This window comes from Adiantum capillus-veneris, chromosome 4 (assembly GCF_014529385.1).
Source record: "Adiantum capillus-veneris isolate H3 chromosome 4, ASM1452938v2, whole genome shotgun sequence".
NCBI lineage: Eukaryota > Viridiplantae > Streptophyta > Polypodiopsida > Polypodiales > Pteridaceae > Adiantum > Adiantum capillus-veneris.
The window spans coordinates 18,225,636-18,238,254 of record NC_140934.1 but is presented as its reverse complement, the minus strand read 5'-3'; the positions used below and the strand labels follow the sequence as shown (position 1 = coordinate 18,238,254).

The window sequence follows — 12,619 nt, the reverse complement described above, 5'->3', positions numbered from 1 at the left end:
GTGAAAATGTTCGAGAGAGACGACAAGGCAGGCAAAGAGGTACATGCACCAACCATCAACTTAGAAGTGGTGGTTTTAGACATGGAGTCACTACCATTTTGTCAAAATCCCCAGCGACCCAAACGGGATGGTATGTCCCCCGTTCACTACCATTTGAGTGGTGGGAGAAAAAGAGCGTCACTCACAGTCGTCTGCATGTCATGTGAGGCTTCCCTAGGGCCTGCAACAAACCTCTAAGTACAACTTCCCCGATTGAACAGTCATTGGTTGTAAACAACCAAATGCCACTTCCGTCTTCCAGAGAGAGAGAGAGAGAGAGAGAGAGAGAGAGAGAGAGAGAGAGAGAGAGAGAGAGAGAGAGAGATCCATGCTTGAGCCGATCCCTTTCATCTACTCTACACAAATTTTTTTGTTGATCCTATGCAAGGTACACTAAAAGAGGAGTGTTCTTGCCATAACAAGGAGGCTCGAGAGGATGGGCCCATCATGAAGCCACTGATAGGAGAAAAGCATCCGCCTCTCTAGCCCTTGAGAAGAGAGTAGTAATCACTTGGATGCCCAGAGGAGGGAGACCAGTTTGGAAGCCTACACCACATGGTAAAGAATCCTTCTCCTACTCTCTCTCTCTCAATCTCTCTTTGAGCCTACTTCCAATTAGCCTCTCAATGATGTGATTATGCAAGATGCGGTATCACTTACTCTACACACTATTTTCCTTAATTTGGATATATTTGCAATCTCCTATGGCGTGTAAACTCCGATTATCTAGCAAGAGAAACATGGGGGGGGGGGGGGGGGGGGGGGGGGGGGGGGGGGGGGGGGGGGGGGGGGGGGGGGGGAGAGAGAGAGAGAGAGAGAGAGAGAGAGAGAGAGAGTGTTTGTACACATACATATATATACTTACATGCATAAGTGGATACGTAGACACATTCTAAAGTGGGAATAGAGAAATGAGAGAAATATACTATGTATCTATATGTGCTCATAATAGAGCTTGACATAACGTATAGCATTAACCGTATGAAATTGATGGTAAGAGCGAGCGAGACCCGCCGTACGCGGGTCGCGTAAGCTCGTGTCAAATTATTTAGAAATGATTTTTGTCTGAGCTCGCTCGAAAAATAGGTTGCTCGGGGATATTTGCTCGTATTTCTCGTGGAGAATAGGGATGCGTTCCACTCTCGTCTCCCAAGCTCGCACTCACAATTCCGGCACGACTGTCGAGAAGCTATCAGTTTGTCTCCTGGCAGGAAGCGTGCTGCCCGCAAGTCAGCTTCGATGGCCGGTAAAGTGCAGCGGCAGGATGAAGACTGTGTGTTGCAGCGCCTTTCCATCAGAGGCTGCTGTCTTCACAGCCTCCCGTCTCAACGCCAGCACTTTGCGCATCATTGGTCCTGGCAGTAACTTCACCACGGGCGGTATGTCAAGCATTTTTTGCTATTGTATTTTCTGCTTCTTGTGTCAAGAGACTGCTCTTTACAGCCTTTGCAAACAGGAGCGCGGTTTCCTTTCGTCATCATCTTTTTGTATTTCACGTCTTCATAGCAGGAGATTGGTTTATTAACACGTCACTTTTTTTCAAGCGCCTATGGCAAAGGCCTTAGTGTTTGGTTGTGTTTTTTGCCTTTGGAGATCATGCAATGATGGCTTTCTAAGTGGTAATCGTTTCAATCATTGTTTGTTTCTTTAATGCTAAACCTTGAACTTGAGATTATCAAAGATAATCATTAATGTTTCACTCATTTATTCTCCATCTCTCTCTCTCTCTCTCTCTCTCTCTCTCTCTCTCTCTCTCTCTGGCTGGCAAGAAAAGGGGCTGTATTCTTTGTACAGACCTCTCGAGATGCTTAGTGGCCTATTACCGAGAGGAAGTACAAAAGTGGGCTAACAATGTGTAAGCTATGTATACATCAAAGTGGTCTTTTCTTTACACTTTTAGGGTGAAGTGCTTCTTTGCAAGTGCTTCAAAGGAGGTTTTAGGTATTTGATTGATTTATAAACCCTCGGCGGGATCCATGCGTACCCCATCCTTTGAAACAATGTGCCCAAGGAAGTGAATCTCTTCCAAGAAGAATTCACTCTTCTTCGCATTAATGAGTAGCTTGTTCTTGCGTAACTCATTGAAAACTGCGGTCAAGTGATCCCTATGCTCCTCTTTAGACTTTGAGTAGACAATCATGTCTCAAAGAAGGTACACACGTAGTTTCCATGTGGTCTAAATATTTTGTCCATCATTCTATTGAACGTGGCAGGAGCATTTGTGAGACCGAGTGGCACAACAAGAAAGTCATAGAGACCAAATGTTGTCTTGAACGTTGTCTTATGGACATGTTCTGGCCTAATGCGTAATTGGTGGTACCCACTCTTTATGTCTATCCCTGTAAACAATGACGCTCCCTCAAGCCGATCAAGAATGTCATCTATCCTCGGTATGGGAAACTTGTTCACTAGGTGTACATGCGAACAAAAAGGGATGAACTGGGTTGAATCAACCCCTTCTCTAGAAGCTCGTTGACTTGATTGATAATCTCTTTCTGCTGGGCTGCACTAACCCTATACGTTGGTCTATTTGGTGGACTAGAACTTGACACAAGATCTATCATATGATCCTCAGGTCTCTCAGGAGGTAACTCCCCTGACAAAGAGTCCGAAAAACAATCACTGAAACCACTCAGAAAAGTTGACTAAGGTAGACAAATTAGATACAACTTTAGGTACTTTTACAAAGATCAAGTACGTAGAAAGATGATTCTTTATTACAAATGAAATAGCAAAACCAGAAACAACTGGAACAGACTCGCCTTTAAGCTTCACATTACGGACATGAGTCTTTCCTCTATGTACAAGGGTAATCTTTTTGTTGTAAGTATCCACCATAACATGCAACCTGTAACACCATGGGATACCCAATAACACATCACAGCCCTCAAGTGGCATATTATGAAATTTTTCCGCATCCACATAACTCTGAATGTGCAAACGAAGCTTCCCCAAAATGGGAGTAATAGGCTTTGAAGGACCCGGGCATGCCAAACTTGCTTCACCTGTCATACCCATCTCCTATGCACGAATGCTCAACTTTGATGCCAAATCTGGTGATATGAAATTTGCATGGGCTCCTGGATCAAAGAAAACCAGCACTGTTTGGTCTCTAACTTTGCCCCAAGCTCTGCACAGTTCCGTTACATCCATGTTTTGCTTTTCAGCAACTAAATTTGGGACAAGTACTGCACTGGGCTTTGGCTTCTTCCCTCTATGCTCTGACTTGTCAACCTTATCTTGTGACTTCTTCTGTGGGCATTCATTCGCAAAAGGTCCCTCTTCACAAATGTAGCATTTCTTGGCCTCTCTTAGAGCTTTCCTTTCCTCAAAAAGATTTGCCAGAAAAATGCCTTTTTTGTCCTTGTCCTCGCCCCGAAGAAGATTTAGATTGCTTCTTGGACGTGTCAGCTTCATCAGTGGGGGGTTTCTTTGTGGAAGGCACAGAAGTCTTTGCTGTAGCATTGCCCTTGGCTGAAAACTGTTTACCTTGGGACCCTTTCTTGTGGCTATTAAATCCATCAGAATGTCCCTTCGACAGATTGTTGGCCACTCTCGCATTTTCAATCAATTGCGTCATATTCACGACAATAGTCTTTGTGCAGTAGTCCTTGATTTTCTCAGGCAATCCGCAACAATACTTCTCAATTTGTTCTGACAATGGCACAAACCTATAGGAGGTTACTGGTAAAAGTGCGGCCCATAACTGTTTATTGCACTCCTCAAGACTTGCACACAGTTTAGCATTCAACTCGTGCCATTCTGCCATCACATCCACTTCAAAAGTGTTTGTTAGCAATGTAGGTGCAAACAGTTGTTTGAATTGGACCCACGTTGATGGGACTTGACCCTGATTCAACAATGCGGTCCACCATTGAAATGCATTCCCTTTCAAGAAACTGGCAGCCTTGCGTATCTTCGAAGACTCGGTGAAGTTTCTGCATCATGCTGCTGTATGAAGGTCAAAGCCTTCAAGTGATCCTCAATTCCTCTGAAAGTTTCAAACTTCACTCCTGCCCACCTTCCTTGTAATCCTTTGGCTGACTCAAAGGAGTCACATTGTCATAGACAGGTGCTTGCAAAAGTGGTGCTCCAGGAGTGACCATTCCAGCACTCGCATCACTTGTTTTACCTGTTATATTTGCATTTCGGACATATAGCTGCGAAAAACAAGCCATATCAAATTGTGTTCTAGGCATTTGAAATTAACCATAGGCACCCTGAAAACTTGGTTGGACACCTATGTTGCCATACATAGGGTTACCCATGCCCGTTTGCATTGTCCCAAACACATTCCTGTGGAAGGTCCAGCCATAGCTTGGAACACTGAACCACCTCTAAAATAACCAGGTATGAAGTAGGTAAGGGAAAGGTCTGACGCATAGCCTGTTCATTACTTCCTTGACCATTCACAAACGGTTCTTGTCCAGCTAAAGCAAGTTGCTTGGGATTAATGGATACCGCAACCACATGGGCTTTCCCTCGAGCATCACGAGTCCTCTGTGCATTGGAAATCTCCTTTTCCTGCAAAGGCTCACTCATGCCCTGTGTCATAGGCTGAAAACCCTGTGTTGGAGCCTGAAATTCCAGTGTAGGAGCCTGTAAGAACTCCTGCATCCTTGGTTTGTTAGCCAACTGTTGAAATATTTCCATGCAACTATGCAGTTGAGCTTTGAATAACCTGTTCTCTTCTTGAAGAGTTGAAGGAACTTTCTCTGTGCCGTGTGAGGAAGATCCCTCTTCAGGAACTTGGTCTCTCTTCTCTGCCATAACGACAAGGTCTGTGTTGCTTTCACCCACAACAATCCACGCTCCACTTTTTAAAGAAAAAGTGGCTATCCCGTCAATGTGAACCATATAAGTATTGGGTTAAAGGCCCAAATGGCCCCCTTTGTGCATAGTTATAAAGGTTATTAACCAATGTGAACTTGGCCACTAACATTAAATTGGTCCTATACTTTTAATAAAGAGAACAAGTGAGCCAATTTTACTCACTTCATTATTTCCCTCAACAAACGAGTAGTGTGCCCTCTCTCTCTCTCCCTTCGTTCTGCTAGCGCCCTACTTCCTGCTTGCACTCGCCCCTCTCCAAGGTGCACACCCTGCACATTTCCGCATGCTCTTTCACTTGCACACACCGCTTCACACTCATCAACTGGTATCAGAGCCCAATTAGGGTTTGCTCCCAAACCTGCAAACGTTGATTTTCAGCCAAGGAGGTCAACTTTCACGCGAGATGTTACAATTTCATCGCCAAAGGACTCGTCCCCGGACACTAGAGAGCTCCCGGCAAGTCAAATTGACCTAAAACAGGCTGAAATTAGGTCAAAATTAGCAAATTACAGGTTATGACAGCAAAATACAGGTTTTGGTGTGGGAACACTTTTGCTAAGTCCCCCCTACCCGAAAACACTGAAATTGCCGAAAAACAGGTTTTTTCAGCAAATTTCAGATTTATGCAGGTTTTTTCAAGTGTTTTTATGATGCGACTACATTGGGGAAAGTGAAAATTGATGCAATCTACGCACGTTTGACAAAGTTTGGCTATGTATGACCATTTGTGGCTCAATTTCGTGCAATTTGATGCTACAAATTGGGGCTTTTGCTCTTACATGCTTTAAAAGGCTGTGCATTAGCCTTATGTATGTTCTGTGAGGCTAAAAACAACTAAATTTGTTGTTTTTGAGCACAAATTCGCTCGTTGAAATTTCTTGCGCATAAATTTCAGAAATTGTTTTTTGTGTCCAAATCGACCTATTTTGCCCCAAATTGCTCCGTGACCATCTGGAGCTCTGTGAGGCTATACTCCGGTTTTTGTGCATTTTGCCCAAAAATTCAGCGTATTAGCTCTCTTATTCGTGTAACTATGGCCTTATCTTCTTCGGATGTGAAGAATCTCTTCGAGATTAGGCGGTTCGATGGAACAGGTTTCGACCTTTGGAAAGACAGGATCCAGGGAATCCTATTTCTTAAGGATTGTGAAGGGGCACTTGAACAGGTAAAGCCACAGAATATGACGGATGAAGCATGGGTTAGCCTGAACAGGAAGGCTGTTACATACATTAAAACGGCCATGACCAATGAGACAATCATTGATGTGAAAGGTCTCACAACTGCTTTTGATGTGTAGGAGAAGTTAAAGGGAATGTATGAGAATACAACGCTTGTCAACCAAGTGCATTTGATGCGAAAACTTGTTGGCATGCAACTAGATGAGTCCAAGAGCGCTGCAGAGCACTTGTCGTTGTTCGCAGGTACTTTGTCGCAGTTACAGGATTCAGGCTTGCCTCCCTTTGATGATAAGCTGAAAGCTATCTTCTTGCTTATGACCTTACCTGAGTCATGGGAAACATTGGTGGTTTCATTGTCGAATAACACCAATTTGACCTTTGATGGTGTTAGGGGTTCTATCTTGAATTAGGAAGTCAGGAGGAAAGCAAGTGAAGAGGGAGGCAGCTTTGCCAACATGGTTAGAGGCAGGACAGAGAAGAAGAATGTCTATGCACAAAGGAGTAAGAGTAAGAGTAAGGAAAGGGGAAATGCCAGCAAAGGCAAGGGTGATGTGACTTGCTATCAGTGTGACAGGAAAGGTCACAAGAAACCCGATTGCATGTACTACAAAGCCAAGTTAGAACGGAAAAAGAATGGCGGAGATAAAAAAAAGAGAAGAAGGAAGTCAAGACAGATGCACAGGATAGCTCAAAGGACAAAGAGAAGGCCAATGTGGCCTCTAGTATTGTGATTGAGGAGCTGTCAGATGTAGAGGACATCTTGTGTGCCACTTTTTCAGATGATGATGCTTGTGACTTTGATGCCTCTCTAAATGTTTATTCACAGGACGTGCAGATCACCAAGAGTGATCTTATCGATGCTTTGTTGAGTGTCAATGATGCATTATCCCAGACTTGGATTGTTGATTCCGGTGCTTCATTTCATGTGACTCTTATCAAGGAGTGTTTCTCTACTTTTGATGCAGGCAAGCGTGGCCATGTATACCTTGGAAACAATCATGCATGTTTCATTGAGGGTATTGGCAGTGTGCATCTCTCCATAGATGGCACAAATGAGCTTGTCTTGCATGATGTTAGATATGTGCCGGGAATCAAGAAGAGTCTGCTTTCTGTTGGTCAGATGGATATGCATGGTTACAGCATCTTGTTTGAGAGAGGATATGGAAAATGACTAAAGGCTCCAGGCTGATTGTAAAGGGCACAAAGAAAGGGACACTTTACTGCATGCATGGAAAGGTCGTGTTAGGCAAGTTTATTACATTGGCTGAAATTAACTCTCACATGGAGTCGTGGCACAAGAGGCTTGGCCATATGAGCCAAAAGGGCCTTTCTAAGCTTTGTACTTTGAACAAGCTTGATGCTAAAGGCACAAAGCTTGACTTTTGTAATGAATGTCAATATGGCAAGCAAGTAAAGAGTTCTTATTACTCTGGTGTCTCTCATAAATCTTGTGTGCTTGATCTTGTACATTCTGATGTATGTAGCATGCCTACTAAGTCTATGGGAGGTGCATGTTATTTTGTCTCCTTTGTTGATGATCATTCTAGGAAAATTTGGGTTTATTTGCTTAAATTTAAGGACGAAGCCTTTACTATGTTTAAGAGATTTCATGCATTTGTGACCACCCAAATAGGTAGAAAGCTAAAATGCTTGCGTACGGACAATGGGGGGGAGTTCACAAGTGCTGAATTTAACAAATTTTGTGAAAATTTGGGCATTAAGAGGGAGCTTATTGTGCCATACAGCCCCTCTTCTAATGGTGTGGCTGAAAGATTCAATAGGACACTTTGTGAGAGGGTGAGATGCATGCTGTCCACAGCTAATCTCTCTCATGGATTTTGGGGAGAAGCTTTGAAAACTGCAGTCCATATATGCAATCGATCCCCTCACACGTCTTTGAAAGGTGACATCCCTAAAGAGATTTGGTCTGGCAAGCCTGCTTCATATGATCACTTACGCATTTTTGGTTGTGAGGCTTTTGTGTATGTCAGACACGAGTTGAGGAGTAAACTAGATGCCAGGTCCATTAAAGGCCTCTTCATGGGATATGGTGAAGAAGGCGAAATGGGTTATAGGATTTGGTTACCTCAGCTCAAAAGGGTTGTACGCAGCCGGGATGTTGTTTTTAATGAGGCAAGGCTGCTTCAAAACAATTGTGCCTCAAAGCATGACCATAAAAGGGTGAAATTTCAGCATGACCAGCCACCTGTTAGGCCTATTTTTGACCCTCAGGATGCACCACATATGGCTGAAAATGTAGATGATCCAGTGGTGTTTGAGCCAGATGATGTTGGACAGCAAATTGAGGCTTCTGAAGGGCAATTGCAACCAAGAAACAATGCTGAAAATGGTGCTGAAAATGATGGACAGCAGCCCATTGTTGATGATTTTATCATGCCACCTGATGTAAACCCATTGCCGGATAAAGTGGATCATTGGGTGAGGCGGTCTACTCGTCAAAGACGGCCTGTGAGCATATATGATCCCTCTTTGCATTATATTGTGTTGACAGATGAGGGAGAGCCTCTTACGTATAAAGAGGCAAAGACATGTGAGCACAACGACAAGTGGGAGCTTGCTATGCAGGAAGAGATTAAAGCTTTGCATGCTAATCATACTTGGGATTTGGTGGAATTGCCCAAAGGAAGGAAGGCTATTCCTAACAAATGGGTGTATAAAATCAAGACAGTTGAACCCAAGTATAAGGCAAGGCTAGTTGCAACAGGATATGTTCAAACCAAGGGCATAGACTTTCAAGAAGTGTTTTCTCCTGTTGTGAAGATGACCACTTTGCGTGTATTGTTTGCCATAGTGGCTGCTCTTGATTTGGAAATGGACCAAATGGATGTACATACTGCTTTCTTGCATGGTGATGTGGAAGAAGAGCTTTACATGAAGCAACCCGAGGGTTTTGTTATTCTTGGCAAGGAACATTTGGTATGTATGCTCAATAGAAGCTTGTATGGGCTGAAACAATCATGTAGACAATGGTACAAGAAGTTTGATCGCTTCATGCTTAAACATGGTTACAAAAGAAGCCATGCAGACCATTGTTTGTATACCAAACGTGATGAGGATGGCAGCCCTATCATTCTTGTGCTCTATGTCGATGATATGTTGATAGCTGCAAAGAAAAGAAGCACTGTTAAAGGGCAGCTGAAATCTGCATTTTCAATGAAAGACCTTGGGGCAGCTGAACATATACTTGGAGTGCGTGTTACAAGGCAAAGAGACAAGCGCCTATTGTATTTGTCGTAAGAAAAGTACATTGAAAAGGTGCTGGACAGATTTAACATGGCTGAAGCAAAGCCTCTTGGTGTGCCATTACAGCCATATGTCAAAATCTCCAAGGATGATTGTCCCAAGTTAAAGGAAGAAGCCAATGACATGCAAAGTGTGCCTTATGCTTCAGCTTGTGGTTATGTCAAAATCTCCAAGGATGATTGTCCTAAGTTAAAGGAAGAAGCCAATGACATGCAAAGTGTGCCTTATGCTTCAGCTTGTGGTTCACTTATGTATGCTATGGTTGCTACTAGCCCTGACATATCCCATGCAGTGGGAATTGTGAGCCGGTTTATGGCTAACCCGGGCAGGTTGCATTGGGATGCAGTGAAGTCCATTATGAGGTACTTGAAAGGGATTAAAAATAAATGCCTCTGCTATGGTAAACGACCATTGGAGTTAAGGGATTTTGTGACTCTGACATGGCTGGTGATGTGGATACATGGAAATCCACAAGTGGCTATGCATTTACTCTTTCGGGAGGTGCTGTTTCATGGTGTTCTAGATTGCAAAAGGTCGTTGCATTGTCTACTACAGAGGCTGAATATATTTCAGCCACTGAGGCTTCTAAAGAAGCTATTTGGTTAGCACGCCTATGCAGTGAGTTTGGTTTGCCTGCCAAGGCACCTATGCTTGGTTGTGATAGCTAGAGTGCCATATGTCTGGCAAAGAATGCACGCACAAAGCATATTGATGTGCGGTATCACTTCATACGAGAAGTGCTTGAGTATGGCCTTATTACATTGGTTAAGGTCCATACATCACAAAATCCAGCAGATGCTCTCACTAAGTGCTTATCCAAAGCACAATATCATCTATGTATAGAGATGGTGGGAGTCACGTAGCTTATAGGCGCCATTTATGCCTTACCGTGGGAGGTTTGGCCACTAACATTAAATTGGTCCTATACTTTTAATAAAGGGAACAAGTGAGCCAATTTTACTCACTTCATTATTTCCCTCAACAAACGAGTAGCGTGCCCTCTCTCTCTCCCTACGTTCTGCTAGCGCCCTCCTTCTTGCTTGCACTCACCCCTCTCCAAGGTGCACACCTTGCACATTTCCGCGTGCTCTTTCACTTGCACACACCGCTTCGCACTCATCAATAACCGGCCTGTACACAGTAGAGGGCGGTACTATTTCAATTACGTGTTAACTTTACACAAAGCACTGGGAAGAAAAGAGAATACAGATGTGTCCAGTGACTAGAATGTCAATGAGCAAACGAGACCGACACCCTGTAGGCCCCAAAGATTGGTGCCCCTTTCGATATTCTTTATTCAAATGAAAGAAGACGATCTGAACACTTACATCAAACTCTCACAGTTGTCCAAAGCTGGTGAGGTTCTCACTTGATTTTGGCAGCATAACGGCGCCAAAACTCCTGTAGGTCAAAAGTACCTGTCTAGGACGGATTCCCTCGCAATTTAGAAGCTTTCTGGTGAGCTGTCACAGCATTTCAACGTGCTGTAATTCCCTGTTTTTCCACTGTCAGGTGCCCAAAACCCTGTACATGCATCCCAAGGCTTTCTTGGGGCTCCCTTGGTATTTCCTTGCAATTTAGGTGCAAAACCCTAAACTTGCAGAAAACACAGCAGGCTGTAATTCTTTGTTTTGGATCATTTTCATCGGAGCGAACACGTCTAATCGTGTCCCAAGGGCTCCCGCATGCAATGGGACAGTTCCCGTGTAAATTGGACGAGTTATCACGCGAGAAAACACTCCAAATCCGAATCTTTCGTGATGGAACTGTGCGTACTTGTGGGGGATTAGGAATTAGCTAATCGGGTTCTAACCAATGGAGAAGAGCCAGATGTGCATTTTCACAACTTGTCTCAAAGGAGACTTGATTGGTTGTGTGTTTCAGCCATGGACAGCCATGTGTTCTGTGCTTTGCAACTCAAGAGGGGGTTTTAGGGTGTTGGGACTCGAGCCGGTTACCAGCTACGGAGATCTCTTGTTGGTGTGTGTTGTGGGGTGGTATGTTGTGGATTCAACATAGCCCAAGGCTTCTTGAGTCTTGGCCAAACAAAAGTATCGCTTCACACCTTTCAAGGTGGTAACAATGCCGCGGTGACCCGTAAAAGGTGGACAGTGGCATTTGGTTAGAACCTTTTCCTTCAACGGTTGTGTAACGCATAACATCGTTTTCTTCATCAAGTAGCCATCCCAAAAGGAATATCCCGCTACTACCTCCCCATTCTGTATTCAACCGAATACATCTGCAAAATCTGTATCTGTGGCGTATTGACCGACCATATCCTCGGAGCTTCTATGATGTATCACGGAAATAGCTAGAACCAACAGCTTCCGGGACAAAGTATCTGCTACCAATTTCTTCTGTCCCTGCACATAGACAATTTGGAAGAAAAAATTGTGACAAGATATTTGCCCACCGCATCTGCTTTTCCGATAGCTGCTTCTGTGACAAGTAGCAGCGTAAACACCAACCATCTGTGAAAACCGTAAAATTGGCTCCAAGTAGGTAATGTTGCCACTGAGTAAGAGCATGGATAACCGCCAAAAGCTCTTTCTCACATATCTGCACTGTCAATTCCGGCCTTGAAAACAATCGGTTCTCATAGGCAATGACATGGCCTTCTTGCATTAAGACCGCATCCAGACTACGACCACAAGTATCACAATATACTTCAAACGACTTCTGCAAATCCGGCAAAGTCAAAACTGGTCCTGTAGTCAAATTCTGTTTCAATTTCTGAAAGGTAGTCACCTCTGTGGGTCCCCACGAGAAAGGGAGTCCTTTCCGTGTCAACAAATGCAAAGGGGTAAGCAACTTCTGCAAACTTTCTGATGAACCGCCGATAGTAAGAACATAAGCCTAAGAAGCTTCGAACTTCATGGACATTCTTCAAATCGGGCCAATCACGGATAGTCTCTATCTTGGCCGGGTCCATATGCACTCTTGCTGCTGAGACGATGTGTCCCAAAAAGTGTATCTCTCGGCTCGGCTCACACGGTAAGGTGGCCGGTTCGATGGTGTGGTTCGAGGTATCAGATCAATGGTATGTTCCTCGGGACGAGTTGGTGGCAACTCGCCTGGCAGGCCCTCTGAAAAGCAATCGGCACGAGTGTGGAGAAAAATCTGGGCATTCTTTTTCGAGGTCAAAACATATTCGACCTTTAATCATCATTCGATCCTTTCCAGAAAGTAAAGAAATTGAATTTCATCAAGTATAAGTCTGTGCCCTTCATTTATCAAAGTCGCTTTCTCGGCCCGTTAGTCAACCACTGCGTTGTTCTTGTGGTACCAAGGGATTTCGAGTAGGA

General features: G+C 44.0%; 1 protein-coding gene across 2 annotated transcripts in view; it reads left to right on the top strand.

Moving 5' to 3' along the window:
* The first annotated feature begins 1,114 nt into the window (after positions 1–1,114).
* LOC147458804 (uncharacterized) overlaps positions 1,115–12,619 on the top strand; it is a 66,682-nt gene continuing 55,177 nt past the window's right edge. The window contains exon 1 of one of the 2 annotated variants that reach the window (XM_086510241.1): positions 1,115–1,418. In XM_086510241.1, the coding sequence (XP_086366367.1) occupies positions 1,169–1,418 (250 nt within the window). In that variant the 5' untranslated portion in view covers positions 1,115–1,168. The remainder of the gene's footprint in view (positions 1,419–12,619) is intronic. The other variant, XM_086510240.1, reaches the window with a different exon arrangement.